At 47.7% G+C, this 22,535-nt stretch overlaps 2 protein-coding genes and 1 pseudogene across 8 annotated transcripts in view; all 3 read right to left on the reverse strand.

Moving 5' to 3' along the window:
* LOC100344369 (butyrophilin-like protein 1) overlaps positions 1–22,535 on the reverse strand; it is a 168,446-nt gene that overhangs the window by 70,152 nt on the left and 75,759 nt on the right. The window lies entirely within an intron of this gene.
* On the reverse strand, positions 1,534–2,803 carry LOC149126715 (ankyrin repeat domain-containing protein 42 pseudogene; annotated as a pseudogene).
* Positions 6,492–22,074, reverse strand: LOC100343656 (butyrophilin-like protein 1). Of its 2 annotated transcripts, XM_089334184.1 has the most exons (4): positions 21,582–22,074; positions 20,092–20,439; positions 7,009–7,290; positions 6,492–6,898 (listed from the first exon to the last, which is right to left on the reverse strand). In XM_089334184.1, exons 1-4 carry the CDS (start codon positions 21,664–21,666, stop codon positions 6,657–6,659), a joined length of 957 nt encoding a protein of 318 aa, XP_089190310.1. In that variant the 5' UTR covers positions 21,667–22,074; the 3' UTR covers positions 6,492–6,656. The 2 variants fall into 2 exon arrangements, with proteins under 2 accessions (XP_089190310.1, XP_089190311.1); XM_089334185.1 differs by lacking the exon at positions 20,092–20,439 and having other exon boundaries at positions 21,582–22,072.

A 22,535-nucleotide genomic window follows, 5' to 3' on the forward strand; every position in this document is an offset into this window, starting at 1 on the left:
CAGTAAAAAGTGGCGCTAGTCCTTGGGCCCCTGCACCTGCATGGGAGACCTGGAAGAAGTTCCTGGTTCCTTGCTTCGGACTGGCCCAGCTCCAGCTTGTCATTTCCAAAACTTTTTTAAAAATCACTGATTGAGCTGAATTTGCAAGTTGCCTGAAAGCCACAGGTGGAGAGAGGCGGCTACAACTGGCTGATATGAACCTGGAGGATGATTCTAGAGATATCAGTGTGCTAATTCCTAGAACCAGTGACTCAGTCACCTAACAGGAAAGGGAGCTTTGCAGATGGGATAAAGGTTAAGGACCTTGGAGGTAGTAGAGTTCACTGGATGATCCAGGTGAGCCCAATCTAATCATGGGAACCCTGAAAGCACAGAACCTGCCAACCTGTGTGTGCCAGAGAAGTTTATATGAGGAGCTGACCAGAGTCTGACAGATGCCTACATATCTGGCTTCAAGACAGAGGAATGGGCCATGAACTTTGGTGTGCAACTGGGCTCCGATACTGGAGAAACAAGAGCTGACAGAAGGGATGCAGACTTGCACGGGTTTTAGCCCAGTGAGTCCTGTCTCCACCTTCTGACCCTCAGAGCTGTAAGACAGTCAGTGTGCGGTGGAAGCCACCACAGCTGAGGTCTCCTTATGGCAACAGACAGATACCTGCTGTGATCACAGGTGCTCAGGAGCTACGCCCAGCATGGAGGAGGGGAACTGGCAGGAGAAGGTGTCTGGAGAGAGCATGAGGACTCCTGTCACCTGCACAGGGAAAATCATGACCTAGAAATTCCCATGCACTGTGGTGGGACATGGAGGGACTTAGAGGGGCCAAGAGAACCAGTGGGCAAGGGAAGGTCTAGATAGGAGGAAAAGCCACATAGTGCATCAATTTCCCATTCAAACCAAGTCACCCAGACCATGAACTCTACTGTCATGGGGCATAGTCGCCAACAGTGCCCCCATTGTTGGGGCAGGACCTGCCCTGCCCTTCCCCAGCTGACCACACAAGTGCTGAAGGACCAGCTGAGCCCCGCCTCCCCAGCATGAGCACCTGGAAGGACTAAAAGGAGAGCACAGGAAGCCTCTCCCCGACCTCCCCAAGGCCTCTGCATCTCCTCCACCTCCATGCTCATCCCTGGGCAGGAGAGAGGCAGGTGCTGACCAAAGCAAAGGCTCCATCCACAGTCAGAGTCTGAGGAGTCCTCAGGGAGAGAGCTTTACCTGCCTGGCACGGGAAAGGCAGCGTGGGAGCAGTGGACACAGGCACAGGATTAGAAGGTTGACAGTAATAGTAAAATACATTTCTCCTGTGGTGATAATTTTGTGACCATTATTACACCTACACAGGTTCATTCATAGAAATTGGCATTTCCATCTTGGTGGTGTGCTCGATAGGAAACAGAATTATATAAAATGGTGGGGCTGGTCCATGTGACCTCTGGAAGAGAGTGAACATTTCAATTACTAGTTTTTCACTAAGACATTAGTTGTCAAATAAACTGCTCTAAGTTTTCTTCTGTTATCTCTCCCAAGTGTCACTAGTTGCACACAACAAATTCCAGAAGGTGTCTCAATTCTACACTTTTTTTATAAGCACTCATCCTGGCATCTGTTTTATACAGCTCACTAAGACATAAATCTCCTTGGCTTCAGTGCCTCCCTCAACATCATGTCTTATAAAAATCTTACATCAATCTCATTCCTGTCCTCCATATTGTATTTCTGTAGCCTCTTTAACAACTTCGCTGTAGCCAGATGGGCAAACCTCGTGACCTCATCACTGGGTCCCCTGCTTTGTGGTGATGTCACTGTCTGCTCCTCTGTAATGAACCACTGCAGACTCCATGTGACCTTGTGCAGCAGCTTTAAGCACAGCAGTTGATCCACCATCATCACACTCACTCACATGGATTACTCCAACCTCTGCAGATCTCTTCAGCATTTCCACATCACCCTTAAGGTCAGCCACAGGACCTGGAAATGCTAAGGTTTCCTGACCTTCCACATCATTTCCTTCATACTCAGTCCCCTGGATAAACTGTAAATGTTCTGCTTAAAGAACCTCTGTGCCAGGTCTGCTACACATTCTCCATTATCCTTGAAGGCTTTTAAAGTTTGTGCTCCTCTGCTCGTTCCACTGAGTGGGAATTTGAAACAGTGAAGGTGGCCTTCCAGGGCTGCTAATCAACTGGAAGGTTTCCATTGTGGCCCCCAGAGTCTATGCTACATCCCCACTTAACAAGAAGCTGCAAGCAGCCAAGTCCCCCATGAAGAGTGGCCTCATGTACAGGTCTCTGTTCTCTCCTCAGTCACCCTGGGATCCTGGTCACCTTTGCCTAGGAGCTTGAGAACCTTCCCAAAATCTGAGCTGACACAAAGAACCCAATGCCTGTGAATTTCTTGGCACTACCAAACTTTGAAGAGGAGGACAGCAGGGAAGATAGATTCGTCTGATTTATTTAGAACAGCTAACTTACTTTCCCAGTCATATAAGAGATTTTAAGTGTTGGGACAAGATAGCCAGCCTACCAAATGCTATCCCGTCTATGAGTATATATTATCCCTAATGAACAGGAGTCCCTCACCACTCCACTTTGGAGTATTATTAGTGAAGTGAAGGAGCATCCATGAGTTGCAGTGGGATGTGAAGGACTGCATCCATGGTCATCTTGAGCTGCTGGGTTTGCTCCACTGATCATAAGAGCCTACACACAAGCATCCTGACCTCTGGGTGCAGCTATGTGGGCTGCCGTCCAACCTCTTACAGTTCCCTGTGTGTTCTGAGGTGACCAGGCGCAGAGTCACCATGACCATGAGAGAAGAGGTCTTCAGCACGGATGGGGATGCCGCCCTGGAGATGCTCCTGTACTCCCAGTCAGACTCTGAAAAAGGCGTTCCCGCCGCCTGCGCTGCTGCCACCCTCAGAGCGCCTCCTGCCCCACCTCCTTCTCCGGCTGAGAATCCCACCGACTCTTAGGCATGCACAACTCCAGGGATTTTGAAATGGGCATTTACATAAAACTCCAGAACCCAGCAATGCCACAGATGTGCTGTCTTTGAAGGCTGTCTGGGAAGATCTTTGTTCTAACATCTTCTCCTGAGCCTTGTTTACCCCTGCAAGTGCACTTAGAGTAAGTTCTGGTTTTTCAAGTCGGGTCCTTCATATGAAATGTGTGTATTTGATCTGTAATATATGCTATGCTGTAGAGCACTGGCTGTAGTCTGTTATATTTGAAATAAAATAACTATCAGGCAAAAAAAAAAAAAAAAACTCTTACAGTTCCTTGTGTGATATCAGCTCCACATCAGAGTTAGCTCCAGCTCTGGACTCTAACTTCCTCCCATTGTAGACTGAGGTGGCACCAGCGATGGTTGAAGGATTCAAGGAATGAACCAGGGATGAAAGTGCTTGCTCTCTCTCTCTCTCATTCTCAAATATTAAGATGTTTTAATTTAGATTTTTCCTGAAATATAAATACAAGGTGTGCAGGATTCAATTCTATCTCACACACCCAAGCCCTGTAAACCCTCCGCACACTCCCTACATTCCAACACCAGGGCTGGGCCTTCAGCCACTGCAGTCACGCTGAGCCACCTGCACAGCACTCACTCTCTCCCTCATCTCCTCTTCTCTTCCCCACATGCTCTTTTCTCCCACAGTTTGCTTGCTGTCCTTTCTCTAGGTAATGATTTCTACCTTTCTATGTTTCTCCTTTTCCAGTCTTCATATATCAAAAAATCAAACCATGACCTGAGCTATTAACAAATACAGCATTCTTCTGAGGTGTGAGAAAATCATAGTGAACAATCACATATTACATTTTTTTATTCTTGTAAACACACACACACACACTCCTTCTCAGGGGCAGGAGTTTGGTCTTCCAGCAAAGACAGGGGCTAAGATGTCTGCATTCAATGTCAGAGTGCCTGGGTTTGATTCCCAGCTCCAACTCCTAATTCCAGCAACTGGTCAAGGCACATCCTTGGAAACAGTAAATTATGCATCAAGCTGGGTCCCTGCCAACCTTGTGGGAGACCAATATTGGGGTCTTAGCACCTGACTTTGGCTCCAGCACAGTTCAAAAAGCTCCCTGGCCATTGCGGATATTTTGGGAGTGGAACAGCCAATGAGAATTTCTCTTTCTCTCTCTCTTCTCTCTCTCTCTCTCTTCCTCCCCCCACCCCTCACTCTTACTCAAAAAAAAAAAACATATTTTTTAAAAACATGGCAGATATTTGGCTTAGTGATTAAAACACCCGCACCCACACTGAAGAATCTGGGTCAATCCCCAGCTCAGGCTACAGACTCCAACCTCTGGCCCATGGAGACCCTGAGGCAACACTGAGGGGCTGTGTTGCTGACATGTATGTGGGAACCTGGATTGAGGTCCCAGCTCCTGCTTTTGGCCTTGCCTAGCCATGGCTGTTGCTAGCAGCTAGGGAGTGAAATAGGAGACAGAATATCATCTCTCACTCTCACTCTCTGCATGTGAAATAATTATTGTAAAAGAATTATTTTTTATTTGAAAGGCAGAGTTACAGAGAGAGAGAGAAAAACACACAAACACACACACACACACACACACACACACACCACGGGAGTGGGGAAGGGGGGTATCTTCCATACACTGGTTCACTCCCAAAATGGCCAAAATGGCCAGAACTGGGCTGATCCAATGCCAAGAGCCAGGATCGTCATCTGGTATCCCACATGGGTGCATGGGCCCAACAACCTGGACCATCTTCAGCTGCTTTCCAAGGCACATCAGCGGAGAGCTGGATCAGAAATGGAGCAATCAGGACTCGAATCTGTGTCCATATGGGATTTTGGCACTGCAGGTAGCAGATTAACATGCAATGCCACAGCACCCGCCCATGTCAAATATACTTTAAGCTTTTCTAATCTTACTCAGAGTACACAAATGTAGCATACAATTTCAGGTATATCAGAGACCCCAACCCAGGAATCCATCCACAAACATACCAGAGCCTCTATTCCCAAATTTAGAACATTTATTCAGAGTAACTAATTCCTCAGCAACCACTGATATTAGAGGAAGAAACCCAGGCTGGACAGCGGTCAGAGCACGAAGAAGCAGAGAAGACCACATTCCAGGGCCAGGAAGACCAAAGTGGGCCTTAAAAGGAGGAATTTGGGGGTAAGAAGAACATAGATCCCATGACCACTTAGTATAATCTGAGCACTGAGGAGTGAAATGTGGTTCCCAGGGTCATCTGGAGACCGGCACTTCCTGATCTACACACTCATTGCCCTGCTCTAGGCTCTCCTCACACCTGAACTCTCTGTGGTCACCCCGCCAATGACAATGGTCAGTTGAACAAGGGGTTTTAATAAGGTGTTGCTAATCCTAACCATGACCTGCAGTAGACAAAGGGCTCAGAATGGAAGCAGAGTTGTCTCTTTCTCTCTCTCATCCTCCACAGAAGAGCCCCTGCTGTCTTCCCACCAAGGCTACAACGCTGACAAGGAGAGCAGGAAGCCCAGCCCATCAGGAGTTGAGTCCACAGGTAGAGAAGGGGCAGGGCAGAGGCAGGGCAGGTGAGCAGAGGAGCCATCAGCGTCACTTACCAGCATACAGCTGGGCCTTCCTCCAGGCTGAAAGGAAACACACGCTGGTGAGACCACAGCCACACCACCTGTTCAGCCCTCCCTGCCCTCTGTGCTGAAGGTCAGACTCTGCAGGAGGAGAGAGGCTGCACAGGAGGGGCCTCCTGCAGGTGCAGACAGCAGAGGATTGTGGGAAACTCCCTAACCACAGATCAGGAAGCCTGCAGGACAGCTGAGCTGCACCCCTGCCCAGGTGCTGGGTGACTTTTGGGTGTCAGCTCTCTGTCCCGTGCTTCAAAGACCACAAGCACTCCTGTTTCCCTGGTCTCTCAGTGCTGTTGTTCAGGATCAAAAACTATAAAAAAGAAAACTCAATGATCCCGTCTGTTCCTCTCCCTCCTGTCTTGAACTCTCACAGTTTCTGGCATATACCTTTGGATGTAGTCAGAGCTAGAGCATTGGAGTATAAACACTAACAATTCTCATATAGGGCAGAGGCCTGGACTGGAAAGAGACCCAGGACACAGGCAGACTCCATGCCCATCACTGCACACACGTCTTGGAGCACAGACTGCAGTCACCAGGGTGTGAGAGAGCCCAGAGAGCAGGGTTCTGCCACCAACACTGCCACAGCTGTACCAACGAGAGTCCACATGTCTGTGCCTGGACAGAGACAAGGAGGGGACAGCCGGGAACAGGTGCGACAAGAGACCAGGGGACATCTGGAGAGTCACTCACCAGCCAGGTAAGCTGTCTTCCTCCAACCTGAAAAGCAGCACACAGGGAACAGATGAGCTGAGACCCAGAGTGTCCTCCACAAAGGGACAGAGAGTTCAGGAGGGGGAGCAGAGCTTACCGAGTTCTGCCTGGAGCTTATCTGAAAGAGAGAGAAAAAACCTTGAACTTCCATCCCCAAGAAACGGAGAGACCGTGTGCCTGGAGAACCCACAGGAAAGACCTCATCTGTATCCTAGAGAAGTTCTTACTCCAGACCCACCCACAGCTCCAGCCTCCAGCTGTCCTGTCTGGGTCTCCACAGCCACCTGCTCTGGAGAGCAGAACCCACAGACTCATCTCCCAGCATCCTTCCTCTCAGCACCAGCTGCCCCCCTGTCTGGCCCCTGGCCCCCTACCTCTGGCCTTCAGTGCCTCCTCCTTTGCCCGCTGGTCCTCCTCCTTAGCCCGGTGCAGCTTCTCCTGTTTCTGCCTCTCCAGCAGCTTTGCAGAGTGCTCTCTCCTGGTGAAGCAGCCAGCCCCAAAGAGCAGGAGCCCCAGCACCGTCAGGATCCCAATAAAAGCTGCCTTCCAGGGAGAGGCCTGTGGGAAGAAGGACTCTGGGGCCCAGGCAGAGACCCAGTCAGGGGAGCACCCATGCGCACCCCGCACACTCAGGGATGCCTGCACCACCTCCCAAGCCCTACCAGGAATGAGAAGCAGCACCGACCTGGGATGGACAGGGCCATCACCTTCTCCTGGCCCAGGATGGGATTGAGGACAGAGCAGCTCACACTCCCTGCAGAGCTGTCTCTCACCACCAGAGCCGCCTCCACGCTGAACAGCCCTGCTGCGTCCTGGGCATGGGCCTCAGAGAATTCCAGGAACTTCTTCCCGCTGAGGTCTGTCCACTGCACCTGGGGCTTCGGGAACCAGCCTGAGGCCTTGCACACCACGCGGACCCCGTCCTGCTCCGGCCCTTCAATGTGCACTTGAGGGGCAGAGCCCAGGCCTGCAAGAGGGGAGCTGTGGAGACCTTGGGGACCACTTGGCCCAGGCCCTCAGCAGGGTCTGGGTGTGGCACAGCTACAGGGGAGTCACTGTGTTCCATTCTGGAGATTCCATGGGAGGGCATGGCCTGAAGGAGGGGAAGGAGCCCTGGGACCCATGGGGGCACAGAGTAGGGGGCTTTCTCCTCAACACTGCTGAAGGGAAGACTGAGGCCCAGAGAAACCAGGAGCAGGAACTTGACCCTAGGACTCCATCCGGAACCTCTGATCTCACACCACTCACTCCTGGGGCACCTGCTATGATTCCCACTGCCTCTCTCTGTAAATCACTTCCAATACTACACCAGTCAACAACCCTGTCCCCACTCCTGCCCTCATATCCACACCCTGGGTTATCTCTGCCAGGTTTCCTTACAGACACTTGAAACTCAAAACTGCAGAACTTAGTACACAATTTTGAGCCATATATGATTAAACTGATTACCTAAATGCTCCTTTTACTTTGCCTATCTTTATATAGAACTAGCCTTCTGCCACACACTTTGGGGTTCCCTCACACTCACACACTGGGGTGACCCAATTTGGAAAATGAGGGAGAGCTTAACCTGACTTAAGCAGAGGCTTGGAAAGCACTTTTGTCACTGGTGCTCTTGTGAGCATTTGGACAGTGAACCAGCAGATGGAAGATCTCTGTCTCTATCGTACCTGCTGGGGCACCTGCTATGATTCTCACTGTACTCTAGGTAAATCATTTCCAAAACTACACCAGTCAACATCTCTGTCTCCCCACTCCCTTCCCTTATATGCACATCCCTGAGTTATCTCTGGCAGGTTCCCTTACATACAATTTTTTTAAAGATTTTCCTTATTTATTTGAAAGATAGAGTTACAGAGATGCAGAGGTAGAGAGGTCTTCCTTCCACTGGTTCACTTCCCAGATGACCACAAGAGCAGAGCTGTGCCAATCTGAAGCCGGAAGCCAGGAGCTTCTTCTGGGTCTCTCACAGTTGTGCAGGGCCCAAGGACTTGGGCCATCTTCTACTGCTTTCCCAGGCCATAGCAAAGAGCTGGATTGGAAGTGGAGCAGCCTGTTCTTAAGCCAGCGCGCATATGGGATGCCATTGCTTAAGACCAGGGCTTTAACCTGCTGTGCCACAGTGCTGGCCCATGTGCCACTTCTGATCCAGCTCCCTGCTATGGCCTGGGAGGGCAGTGGAAGATGGCTCAAGTCCTTGGGCCCCTGCACCCATGTGGGAGATGCGGAAGAAGCTCCTGGCTCCTGACTTCAGATTAGCACAGCTCTAGATGTTGCAGCCAGTTGGGGACTGAACGAGCAGATGGAAGACCTTTCTCTCTCTCTTTTTTTTTTTTATCTTTTATTTAATGAATATAAATTTCCAAAGTACGACTCATGTGTTACAATGGCTTCCCCCCCCATACCGTCCCTCCCACCCACAACCCCCCCCTTCCCACTCCCTCTCCCCCTCCATTCACGTCAAGATTCATTTTCGATTATCTTAATATACAGAAGATCAGCCTAGCATACCTTAAGTAAGTATTTCAACAGTTTGCTCCCACACAGAAACATAAAGTGAAAAATAATAGATGATTTTTTTTAAATGATGATGAAATCAGATCAGACCTATTGTCATGTTTAATCCCAGTGAGAGTCAAGTTGGGAATTGATAATTTTTTTTTTTTACAGAAGATCAGTTTAGTGTACATTAAGTAAAGATTTCAATCGTTTGCACCCCCATAGAAACACAAAGTGAAATATACTGTTTGAGTACTCGTTATAGCATTAAGCCTCAGTGTACAGCACGTTAAGGACAGAGATCCTACATGAGGAGTAAGTGCACAGTGACTCCTGCCGTTGACTTCACAAATTGACACTCCTGTTTATGGCATCAGTAATCTCCCTATGCACCAGTTATGAGTTTCCAAGGCTATGGAAGCCCCCTGAGTTCTCCGACTCTTATCTTGTTTAGACACGGTCATAGTCAAAGTGGAGGTTCTCTCCTCCCTTCAGAGAAAGGCACCTCCCTCTTTGAAGACCTGTTCTTTCCACTGGGATCTCACTCACAGAGATTTTTTTGCCAGAGTGTCTTGGCTTTCCATGCCTGAAATACTCTCATGTGCTTTTCAGCCAGATCCGAGTGCTTTCAGGGCTGATTCTGAGGCCAGAGTGCTATTTAGGACATCCGCCATTCTATGAGTCTGCTGAGCATCTCACTTCCCATGCTGGACCACTCTCCCCTTTATCCATTCTATCGGTTGGTGTCAGCAGATACTAGACTTGCCCATGTGCTCCCCTTGACTCTCAGTCCTTTCATTATGATCAATTGTGAACTGAAATTGATCACCTGGAATAGCGAGATGGCATTGGCACATGCCACCTTGATGGGATTGAATTGGAATCCCCTGGTATGTTTCCAACTCTACCAATTGGGGCAAGTCAGCCCGAGCATGCCCCAAATTATACATCTCTTCCCTCTCTTATTCCCACTCTTACGTTCAACAGGGATCACATTTCAGTTAATTTTCAACACTCAAGAATAACTGTGTGATAATTACAGAATTAAACCAGTCATATCAAGTAGAAAAGACAAAAAAAACTACTATGAGGGATAATGTATTAAGTTGTCCATCAGCAGTCAGGGCTATGCTGATCAAGTCACCATTTCTCATAGTGTCCACTTCACTTCAGGAGGTTTCCCCTTTGGTGTTCAGTCAGTTGTCACCGATCAGGGAGAACATATGGTATTTGTCCCTTTGGGACTGGCTTACTTCACTCAGCATGATGTGTTCCAGATTCCTCCATTTTGTTGCAAATGACTGGATTTCGTTGTTTCTTACTGCGGTATAGTACTCTAAAGAATACATATCCCATAATTTCTTTATCCAGTCTACCGTTGATGGGCATTTAGGTTGGTTCCAGGTCTTGGCTATTGTGAATTGTGCTGCAATAAACATTAGGGTGCAGACCGCTTTTTTGTTTATCAATTTAAACTCCTTTGGGTAAATTCCAAGGAGTGGGATGGCTGGGTCGAACGGTAGGGTTATCTTCAGGTTTCTGAGGAATCTCCAGACTGATTTCCATAGTGGCTTGACCAGTTTGCATTCCCACCAACAGTGGGTTAGTGTCCCTTTTTCCCCACATCCTCGACAGCATCTGTTGTTGGTAGATTTCTGTATGTGAGCCATTCTAACCGGGGTGAGGTGAAACCTCATTGTGCTTTTGATTTGCATTTCCCTGATTGCTAGTGACCTTGAACATTTTTTCATGTGCCTGTTGGCCATTTGGATTTCCTCTTTTGAAAAATGTCTATTGAAGTCCTTGGCCCATCTCTTAAGTGGGTTGTTGCTTTTGTTTTTGTGGAGTTTCTTGATCTCTTTGTAGATTCTGGTTATTAACCCTTTATCTGTTGCATAGTTTGCAAATATTTTTTCCCATTCTGTCGGTTGTCTCTTCACTCTCCTGACTGTTTCTTTTGCAGTACAGAAACTTCTCAATTTGATGCAATCCCAATAGTTGATTTTGGCTTTGACTGTCTGTGCCTCCCGGGGCTTTTCCAGAAATTCTTTGCCTGTGCCAATATCTTGAAGGGTTTCTCCAATGTTCTCTAATAACTTCATGGTGTCAGGACGTAGATTTAGGTCTTTAATCCACGTTGAGTGGATTTTTGTGTAAGGTGTAAGGTAGGGGTCTTGCTTCATGCTTCTGCACGTGGAAATCCAGTTTTCCCAACACCATTTATTGAATAGACTGTCCTTGCTCCAGGAATTAGTTTTAGATCCTTGATCAAATATAAGTTGGCTGTAGATGTTTGGATTGATTTCTGGTGTTTCAATTCTGTTCCATTGGTCTATCCATCTGTTTCTGTACCAGTACCATGCTGTTTTGATTACAACTGCCCTGTAGTATGTCCTGAAGTCTGGTATTGTGATGCCTCCGGCTTTGTTTTTGTTGTACAAGATTGCTTTAGCTATTCGAGGTCTCTTGTGCCTCCATATGAATTTCAGCATCATTTTTTCTAGATCTGCGAAGAATGTCTTTGGTATCTTGATTGGGATTGCATTGAATCTATAAATTGCTTTTGGGAGAATGGACATTTTGATGATGTTGATTCTTCCAATCCATGAGCATGGAAGATTTTTCCATTTTTTGGTATCCTCTTCTATTTCTTTCTTTAAGGTTTTGTAATTTTCATCGTAGAGATCTTTAACGTCCTTGGTTAAGTTTATTCCAAGGTATTTGATTGTTTTTGTAGCTATTGTGAATGGGATTGATCTTAGCAGTTCTTTCTCAGTCATGGCATTGCTTGTGTATACAAAGGCTGTTGATTTTTGTGCATTGATTTTATATCCTGCCACTTTGCCAAACTCCTCTATGAGTTCCAATAGTCTCTTAGTAGAGTTCTTTGGATCCTCTAAGTACAGAATCATATCGTCTGCAAAGAGGGATAGTTTGACTTCTTCCTTCTTGATTTGTATTCCTTTGATTTCTTTTTCTTGTCTGATGGCTCTGGCTAAAACTTCCAGAACTATGTTAAATAGCAGTGGTGAGAGTGGGCATCCCTGCCTGGTGCCAGATTTCAGTGGAAATGCTTCCAACTTTTCCCCATTCAATAGGATGCTGGCTGTGGGTTTTTTATAAATTGCTTTGATTATATTGAGGAATGTTCCTTCTATACCCAATTTGCTTAGAGTTTTCATCATGAAAGGGTGTTGAATTTTATCAAATGCTTTCTCTGCATCAATTGAGATAATCATATGGTTTTTCTTCTGCAGTCTGTTAATGTGGTGAATCACATTGATTGATTTGCGAATGTTGAACCATCCCTGCATACCAGGGATGAATCCCACTTGGTCTGGGTGGATGATTTTCCTGATGTGTTGTTGTACTCTATTGGCCAGAATTTTATTGAGGATTTTTGCGTCTATGTTCATCAGGGATATTGGTCTGTAATTCTCTTTCAGTGCTGCATCTTTCTCTGGCTTAGGGATTAAGGTGATGCTGGCTTCATAGAAAGAATTTGGGAGGATTCCCTCTTTTTCGATTGTTCTGAATAGTTTGAGAAGAAATGGGATTAGTTCTTCTTTAAATGTCTGGTAGAATTCAGCAGTGAATCCATCTGGTCCTGGGCTTTTCTTTGTTGGGAGGGCCTTTATTACTGTTTCAATTTCTGTTTCAGTTATGGGTCTATTTAGGTTTTCGATGTCTTCATGGTTCAATTTTGGTAGATTGCATGTGTCCAGGAATCTATCCATTTCTGATAGGTTTTCCTGTTTGCTGGCATACAGGTCCTTGTAGTAATTTCTGATGATTCTTTTTATTTCTGTGGTGTCTGTTGTTACGTTTCCTTTTTCATCTCTGATTTTATTGATTTGGGTCTTTTCTCTTCTTTTTTTAGTTAGTTGGGCCAATGGGGTGTCAATTTTGTTTATTTTTTCAAAAAACCAGCTTCTCGCTTGGCTGATTTTTTGTAATGTTTTTTTGGATTCAATCCTGTTAATTTCTTCTCTGGTTTTAATTATTTCTCTTCTCCTACTAGATTTGGGTTTGGTTTGCTGCAGTTTTTCTAGGTCCTTGAGGTGCGCTGAAAGCTCATTTATTTGGTACCTTTCCAATTTCTTGGTATAGGCACCTATTGCTATAAATTTGCCTCTCAATACTGCTTTTGCTGTATCCCATAAGTTTTGATATGTTGTGTTGTTGTCTTCATTTACTTCCAGAAAGTTTTTGATTTCTCTTTTGATTTCTTGAATGACCCAGTGTTCATTCAGGAGCATGTTGTTCAGTCTCCATGTGTTTGCATACTTTCTGGGGTTTCCTGAGTTGCTAATTTCCAGCTTCATCCCGCTGTGGTCTGAGAAGCTGCATGGTATGATTCTAATTCTTTTAAATTTGCTGAGACTTGCTTTATGGCCTAGTATGTGATCAATCCTAGAGAAGGTTCCATGCGCTGCTGAGAAGAATGTGAAGTCTGTAGATGTAGGGTTGAAAGTTCTGTAGATATCTGTTAGATCCATTTGGGCAATAGTGTCAATTAAATCTGCTGTTTCCTTGTTGATCTTCTGTCCGGATGATCTGTCTATTTCTGAGAGTGGAGTATTGAAGTCCCCCAGTACTATTGTATTGGAATCTAAATCTCCCTTTAAGTCCCTTAACATATCTTTTAAATAGACCGGTGCCCTGTAATTAGGTGCATATACATTTATAATAGTTACATCTTCCTGTTGAATTGAACCCTTAATCATTATATAGTGTCCCTCTTTGTCTCTCTTAACAGTTTTTGTATTAAAGTTTATTTTGTCTGATATTAATATGGCTACACCTGCTTGTTTTTGGTTTCTGTTGGCATGGAATATCTTTTTCCAACCTTTCACTTTCAGTCTGCATGCCTCTTTGTTAGAGAGATGTGTTTCTTGTAGGCAACAAATAGTTGGGTTGTGTTCTGTGAGCCAGTCAGCCAGTCTGTGTCTTTTAACTGAAGAATTCAGACCATTAATGTTCAACGTGACTATTGATACGTAGTGACTTTGCCCTGCCATTTTCCCGGAAATATTTTCTAGTATATGCTTTGAGCTTCCCATGCTCTTTTACTGGTAGGTGTTCTTCCTTTCCCTTCTTTCATATTGATGACCGTGTTTCTGTGTTTCTGAGTGTAGCACATCTTTAAGTATCTTTTGCAGGGCCGGACAAGTGGCCACAAAGTCTTTCAATTTCTGTTTGCTATGAAAGGTCTTTATTTCACCTTCATTCACAAATGAGAGCTTGGCAGGATATAATATTCTGGGCTGGCAATTTTTCTCTCTTAGCACCTGTGCTATGTCTCGCCATTCCCTCCTAGCTTGTAGGGTTTCTGATGAGAAGTCAGCTGTGAGTCTGATTGGAGATCCTCTGAGAGTAATCTGACGTTTCTCTCTTGCACATTTTAGGATCTTTTCTTTATGTTTCACTGTGGTAAGTTTAATTACCACGTGTCGTGGTGAGGATCTCTTTTGGTCATGTTTATTGGGGGTTCTATGAGCTTCCTGTACTAGGATATCTCTGTCCTTCTCCAAACCTGGAAAGTTCTCTGCTAGTATCTCACTAAGAAGGCCTTCCAATCCTTTCTCTCTCTCCATGCCTTCAGGAACTCCTAGAACTCGAATGTTGGTTTTTTTAATAGTATCCTGTAGATTCCCAACAATATTTTTTAGGTTTCTAATTTCCTCTTCTTTCTTTGGTTTGACTGTATGTTTTCCTGTGCTCTATCTTCTAAGTCCGATATTCTCTCTTCTGCTTCACCCATTCTGTTTTTAAGGCTTTCTAATGTGTTTGTCATTTGATCTATTGAGCTCTTCATTTCATTTTGATTTCTCTTCACTATAACACTTTCCTGTTCTACTAGTTTCTGAGTTTCATTTTGACTCTTCCTTAAAATTTCGTTTTCACGAGAGAGATTTTCAATCTTGTCCATTAAGGATTTCTGTAGTTCAAGGATTTGCTTTTGAAAACTTCTAAATGTTCTTATCATAAATTTTTTGAAATCCGTATCTTGCATTTCTTCTATCTCATCATCTTCATACTCTTGGCTTGGGGTGTTTTGCTTATTTGGAGGCATCATAGTGTCATCGTTGATCTTGCTCCCTCTATTTCTGTGTTTGTTACTCGGCATAGTTAATTCTTCTTGCATCACTGTGCGTTTTTTTTTTTTTTATACTGTGTCCGTGTTAAGTGGACTGCCTGCTGTTGGAGGAGCCTTGGAGGCTTGAGATGGGTGCGGCCTGAGAGCTCTGCCTGGTTCTTCCTGGTTAAGGGTGTGCAAAGGTGACACCCTCAGGTTATGCGTGGTAAATCTCTCTCTTTTTATTTATTTATTTATTTTATTTATTCAGGGGGTAAGTAACACCGCAGGGCAGGGCTGTGCAGAATTGATGGTATTTAGCTTCCAGTCTTTGGCTCCTCTGGACTCCCACTGGGTTGCCTAGGCTACTGAATTGTAGTGACTCAGTTCCTTAGCTCTCCCCCATTGATATGTAAATCCAGAGAGGAGGCCTGCTCTTTGTCTCTTCAAGCCTTGCAGCCTTGTAACCTTTGCAAGGTTAGGGGGAAGAGAAACCCCGAAGCTTTTTTTTCCTTCTTTCCGGTAGTGAGTTTGCTGCACTTTCCGGCCCCCCTCTAGATTCTGACCCCCGTTTCCCCACCAATGTCTCGGGTTATTGAGCTCACCTCCCCTTCCAGCGCCGATGTGTGGACTCGGAGCCCTGAGCGTCCCAAGTCTCCCCGCTGTTGTCTGTGTGGCGTGCACTCCCCTTGGAGCACTGGCGTGCCGACCCTGGGGCTTCTGCGGCTCAGTCCCGCGACTTGGCTTCCGCGCGGTGGGCGACCTTGTTCTCCCAGTAGGTCCTCTGATTCACGATTCCCGTGCAATTTTTTCCTGGTTCTTTTTTTCTGCGGCTACCGTAACTCCCCTTTTATTAAACTAAATTTTCCCGGACTATCGGTGCGCGCCCTCACTATTCCGCCATCTTGGCTCCGCCTCTCTCTCTCTTTGCCTCCGTTCTGTGTAGGTCTGACTTTCAAGTAAATAAATAAATCTTTAAAAATAAATAAATAAACAGATCTTTGAAGAAAAGGAAAAAAGGAATGGGAACACACCCAGGCACGGTCCATGTGGTGACCTCCCCAGCTGACTACAAGAACAATAAGTATTGAAGTAAGACCTCATTCTCCCTGTTGAAAATAAGAGAAATTCCCCTCTCCTCCATTTTCACTGAGCGTTAACTTTAGAGCACTGGGAACTATGAATACCTGTCCTCAAGTGAAATATTATCATTAGAAAAGCAGATAGGCCTCTGGCCAGCTTAATGACCAGGAATGTCTTCCTCAGGAAACCTGGGGACAACACAGTGAAATGCAAGCATCGAAGAAGACAGCCTCCTTTTCTCCTTTCTGTGGAAGCATCAGAGCCTCACTTCAGCAAGTAAAATTACTTCTATTATAAAAATAGAACAAGAGGATCTGGCACTGAGGCATAGAAAGTTAAGCCTCTGCCTGCAGTCCCGGAATCTCATATGAGCACCTGTTGGAATCTTGGCTGCTCTACTTCTGATCCAGCTCTCTGCTGATGTGCCTGGGAAAGCAGCTGAAGATGTCTCAAAAGCATGAGCCCCTGCACTCATGTAGGAGATTCAGAAGAAGCTCCTAGATCCTGGCTTCAGCCTGGCTCAGGCTCATTGCAGCCATTTTGGGAGTAAACCAGCAGATGTAAGAACAATCTCTCAATCTCTCTCTCTCACTCCCTCCCCTCCTTTCCTCCCACCTTCTCTATCTCTGCCTTTCAAATAAAATTAATAAATCTCTTTAAAAAATAGAACTTTGCTTTTTTTTTCCTCCAGATAAAGCCTATTAACCAAGACAGATGGCCACTACGATTACTGGGTACATTTAGGGTGAGCTCTGTGTGGTATGCACTAGATTATATCTGCTTCAAGTCTTCTAATTTGAGGATTAATTATTGTTTATTTTCAAAACATGGACTGGTGCAGCAGTTAACATAACACTTGAGATGCCCACATCCCATATCTGAGGGCCTGGGTTCCAGTCCCCTCAGCTTCCAATCCAGCTTCCTGGATATGCACACAGGGAACCAGCAGGTGAGGGATCAAGTGTTTGTGTCTCTGCCACAGACAGGGGAGACTCAGGAGTTCTGAGATCCTGGCTTCAGCCTGGCCACACCCCAGTTATTGTAAGCATTTGGGGAGTGAATCTGTGGATGGGAGATCTCTTTGCCTCTCTGCCTCTTTGTTGCTTGCCTTTAAAATTAGAAAAATAAATAAATAAATGAAACTATTGTTCACATTCTAGGCCATTTATTCAACAACCCTTCACTTCAGACTGCTGTTGAGCCTCTGATGGGCCCTCATCACAACACAAACAGGGGCCAGGTAGCCTGATAGGAGCCACCAAGGGCCCAGCAGCCTGGGCCACATCAGGGCTATCATCACTGCATTGGCCACTGCTCCTACCAGCACTGCCGTTGCTCACTGTGCTCTGTGCTGGGGCACCACACTCTCCATGGACCAGGGACCCACACGTTCACCCATGGGGGTGAGGGGCCCAGACTGGGGCAGATCCCAGCAGGACCAGACGGGGAGGGAGGAGCAGCTGAGCACCTGCCTGGTGGCTGTCAGCAGGATCCACCCTGAGGTGCTCTGCATGCCCTGCTCCACGTGGGGTCCCCCCCGCCCCACCCACCAAGGCCCCGTCCTTGGAGAAGGCTGCCCATGCCAGGAGCTCAGAGAGTGACAGCTGGCCCCACACACTGCCAGACTAAAGCCCAGGGCAATGGAGATCCCAAACAAAGCCACTGAGTAGAAGGAGACTAAGGTCACAGGCAGTCATGGTGTTGGCCCCAGGATGAGGCACAGGTGAAACTCAGGGCTGTCCATTCTCTTCATTTCTTTTTTTTATTTTATTTTATTTTTTGGACATACAGAGTTAGACAGTGAGAGAGAGAGAGAGAAACAGAGAGAAAGGTCTTCCTTTTTCCATTGGTTCACCCCCCAAGTGGCCGCTATGGCCGGCATATTGCTGCCAGCGTGCTGCGCTGATCCGAAGCCAGGAACCAGGTGCTTCTTCCTGGTTCCCATGCAGGTGTAGGGCCCAAGGACCTGGGCCATCCTCCACAGCAGAGAACTGGACTGGAAGAGGAGCAACCGGGACAGAATCCGGTGCCCCAACCGGGACTAGAACTCAGGCTGCCGGCGCCGCAGGCGGAGGATTAGCCTAGTATGCCACGGTGCCGGCCTCCATTCTCTTAAACGATCTGCTTCTTCACTCCCATGCCCACTCTGCCCTTGGGTGCCATGGTGTGAAGCAAACACCCAACTGCATAAAGCTAAATAAGACTTTTTAAAATGTGTGCAATGCATATTAGATCTGCTTGGCTACACACATTTAAAAAGATTTTTTTTATGTCTTTGAAACTTTTAATGGATTTCTTGTGATGTGTAATGTGTTCTGATTTGGTTCCTGTTGACCAATCAAAGTGTTGTCTTTCTCCAGTCCCTTTGCAAAGAGGATTGCTGGGAAAGAACCTTGTTTTTGGTTTTATTTCCACACCCAGACCAACAATGTGTGAGCAAACCCACCTGATACTAGCCAAATCCAACCCAGATCAGTTTAAATCACTCAATGCCCATATTGAATGAATATCTTTCTCCATAGGCCACTGAGGTTTCCTGGCTTTTTATACAGTTACTACAGGAAAGCGTCCTTGACACACAATTACCAATATTCCCACCACTGAAGAACAGACAGCAGTGCAAACCCCTGGCAGTCTCTGCAGTCACCGCTGCCCCCTCCTAACTCTCTGTGTCCCAGATCCACTCACTCAGCTGGGTCTGCTTTCTGGACTGCCCCCCTGTCTGGGCCCTGCCCCCACCCCACTGTGGCTGTCTAAGGTCACACAGTCGTCCTCAAATCCTCAGAACTGCTCTCACGCCTCCCTCTGCTCACCTCCCACTCACCCTCCTCCCAATCACCTCAGTCAGTGCTCCCGCCCCTGCTCTGTTTAAAGTTTCCCCTCCATGGCCGGTGCTGCAGCTCACTAGACTAATCCTCCGCCTGCGTGCCGGCATCCCGGGTTCTAGTTCAGGTTGCTCCTCTTCCAGTCCAGCTCTCTGCTGTGGCCCAGGATTGCAGTGGAGGATGGCCCAAGTCCTCTGGCCCTGCACCCAGATGGGAGACCAGGAGGAAGCACCTGGTTCCTGGCTTCTGATTGGCGCAGTGTGCCGGCCGCAACACACTGGCTGTAGCGTCCATTTGGGGGGTGAACCAACGGAAAAAGGAAGACCTTTCTCTCTGTCTCTCTCACTGTCTAACTCCTCCTGTCCAAAAATTAAAAAAAATAAAGTTTCCTCTCCTGCATGCAGACCTCAGCACAGCACACAGCACCTGCCCTGACCTGGGATCCTCCTTGCACCCCTCCTCCTGCCTCCCCTCAAACTCCATCATCTGTGCCCCTCATAGACCACACACCCAGTGACAAGGGCTACTTGGTTCACTGTGAATGGCCATGGCTGCTGTGCTGTGTGACCCCTGCCTGCTCACATTCCAGTGCTCAGGGGGCTCTTGGGACTTTTACTGCAGTACTCAGGGGCCAGCACAAATGTCTATGCTGAATGAACTTTTCCTGGTCAGTAGGGGCAGTGCTAGTCCAGGGATATCTACCTCTTTATTATAGTCCTACTGGTACTTACTGCATCCCCACATCACCACCCCCACTCACCACAGTGCCCCATGAATGCCCCGAGCACACCAGACTTGCTCCCATATAGGGTTTCTCTCTGGGTGCCCCACTGCACTGAACTCTGTGCACCCAGATATCCACTTGGTGAGACACCTACTTCCTGTGAGCTGTGCTGCGATCATTAACCAGGCCCCACCTGATCCCTGTGTAGCACCAGGAGCTGCCCTCACTCCCTACCCCGTATTCTGTTCCCTTCATTTTCACACTTGGCCTTCTGGTATTTTTTTTTCTTTAGTAAATATCCCCTTCTAACAGCATCCAACCATTCATTTATTTCACTTTTTTGTTATCTCAGCCTCTAGAATATATACTACAAAGGGCAAGAATCTGCTTCACTCATGAGTCCCTGGTACAATAGGGGCTCCATATACAAGATTTATATTGAAGAAACAGATTGAGGCAGTGAGCCGTCTTTCCCACACATATAAAATGAACTGCTTAATTACGTGAGTTTCCAATATTCCCAAAGTGTAGATGTAGAATACAGATCAAGCCACCTACCTGCCACCTGCAGTTCTAGAATGGCCTCTGCATAGCGGCCTCCCTTCTGGAAGAAGCAGGTGTAGCTCCCGTTGTCTGAAGCCTGGACCTCCAGAATGTAAACAGCAGCCTTCCCGTGGGTTAAGAGATCCCTCACCAGCGATGTCCGCACTGCGTACTGGGGCATCTGCTCCTCGTGCTGTTCCCGGCCGTTCTGATAGACGAACACCGCTTCTGAGAACTTGGTACGGAACCACCGCAGCTCCATGTCCTCTGCATTCATGGCTGGGACCAGGGAGCAGGGCAGAATGGCATCACCACCCAACTCTGCCACAACAGGAACTGAGGGGCTGATCACCTGGAACTCATCTGTGGACACAGAATAGACTGAGAACTGAGACACGGGCAGGGGGCAGAGACACACAGACCATGGGGGAAGAACAGGCAGACCGGGAACAGGTGCTGGAAGAGGTGACCCCCAGGCTGAGGGACTGAGCAGTGATGACTCTGAATCTGGATGAGATCCTCAGACCACAGGTTGTGGCCCAGAACGGATGTCACAGACGCCCTCGTGAGCTTGGCCCCTGGCCCCAGGCTCTCTCATGAAGAAATATCTACACAGGGAGTCTCCACCGTGAGCGTGCCCCAGAATCCACAGGACAGTTTGTAAAACCCAGATCACAGGTCCCACCCCCAGAACTCCTGACTCACTCGGTCTTGGGTGGCCCAACAATGTCTAAGCAATTGTGAGCAGTCCCCAGGGAGCTGACTCTCCTGGTCATGAACCCTAACCTGGCCTGGGGGAGGACAAGCCTGGAAACTGAGCACAGAGCACCCTGGGGGGCTCCCTCAGAGCTCCTGGGTCACTCAGCCACACCAGGAAACTCCCTACCTTGTCTCCTAAGTTTATTGTTTCTGTCTATAGTTTTCTCCTCCACTGAATTTGAGATGTACTTAAATGCAAATTTTCCTTCTAGCAGGTTAGGTTGTCACTTGTGACACCAGCATCCCATTTGGGCACTAATTCATGTCCCATCTGTTCCACTTCCACAATCTTGCTCCCTGCTAATGCATCTGGGAAAGCAATGGAAGATGGCCCATGTGCCTGGTCCCTGCACCAACATGGGAGACCCAGAAGAGGCTCCTAGCTCCTGTCTTCAGCCTAACATAGACCCAACCATTGCAGCTGTTTGGGAGTAAACTAGTGGATAGATTCGTTTATCTCTCCTTCTCTGTGTCTGTAAATCTAGCCTTCAAATAAATGAATAAATTTTTTTAAATTAATCAATTGATTAAATATCCCAAATCCCTAGACAATTGTTGAGAGCATACATGCTCACTTTATTGGTGAGTGACTGGTAGTAAATTTTTAATGACAAGTAATGGCTGGGGGAGCCCCATCCCCTTTCTAGAGCCTGGGCCCCCACAAATCTCATCCTATCCGGAAAGAGGGTGAGGGGCTCCACTCACTCCCTGAAGAAAACCCTGGGGAGGGACAGGGACAGACTCACCTGCAGAGCCCCACGTGGGCAGCTGGGCGAGGAGAAGCAGGGAGGGGAGACTGCAGAGCAGAGAGGGGCGGCAGCCGTGCTCCATGTCCTCAGAGCTGGGGAGAGAGGCGAGGAGGAGAAGGCCTGGGCCAGCAGGCAGGTCAGCCCCAGAGCACCAGCAGGGCAGGGTCCTCCCATCCCCCCTCACAGCAGCAGAGCCTTCCCTACAGCCTCAGCACGCCAGCACTGTGGGGCCCACAGGATCCCGACAGCACAGACAGCTGGGCCGGGGCTCTACCAGCCCTTCTGGGGAGACTGCAGTGCCAGGGAACCCTCAGGGCAGCCTGGGGGGAAACAGCCCCTCCTCTTCCCACCCCAACTGAGTTCCTCTGCCTGGAAAATCAGGTCTCTTCTTTCTCAGCCCCAGGGGTCCCATGGAGGAAACCATGCACTATGCACACAGTGCCCAGGACCCACCCCACCAGGACAGAGGACCCTGATTCAGGCCACTCACCCTAAAGGACGCACCACCTCCTGCTTCCTGCAGCTCTTCAACCTCCAGTGGTGACCTGGGTGTCCCTGAGAAGCGTCAGAGACAGACCGCTCCTCACCGAGCCTGTGCTGCCCATCCCCAGGGACCCAGCACTGTGGCATCTGTGGCTGTGGTGTTCACCTAAATTTGACCCCCACCCCAGCCTCTTACTCCACAGGCCAAGGTCATGGTCCTTGGTTCAGCAGGTTCCCACACAATTTCCTGCTGACATGTAAATCCTCACTCTCTCAACACTTGAAGATTTCTGCATGAGCAGCTAATTACACTGGTGGGAGGCAGGACCACAGAGAAGACAAAATGAGCCTTCATCAGAAAAAGTTCCAGGCCGGCGCTGTGGCTCACTAGGCTAATCCTCTGCCTGCGGCGCTGGCACCCCGAGTTCTAGTCCATGCTGGGGTGCTGGTTCTGTCCCGGTTGTTCCT

The sequence above is a fragment of the Oryctolagus cuniculus genome, chromosome 5 (genome assembly GCF_051225735.1).
Source record: "Oryctolagus cuniculus isolate XC-2025 breed Fujian yellow rabbit chromosome 5, ASM5122573v1, whole genome shotgun sequence".
NCBI lineage: Eukaryota > Metazoa > Chordata > Mammalia > Lagomorpha > Leporidae > Oryctolagus > Oryctolagus cuniculus.

Bases quoted from the DNA above. Each gene is read 5' to 3' on its own strand.
- LOC100343656 (XM_089334184.1), bottom strand. From the start codon at position 21,666: ATGGAGCACGGCTGCCGCCCCTCTCTGCTCTGCAGTCTCCCCTCCCTG. The intron at 7,291-20,091 runs GTAGGTGGCTTG...CCCCTCTTGCAG, and splicing joins TCTAGAACTGCAGGTGGCAG to GCCTGGGCTCTGCCCCTCAA. The intron at 6,899-7,008 runs GTCGGTGCTGCT...CCTGGGCCCCAG, and splicing joins GATGGCCCTGTCCATCCCAG to AGTCCTTCTTCCCACAGGCC.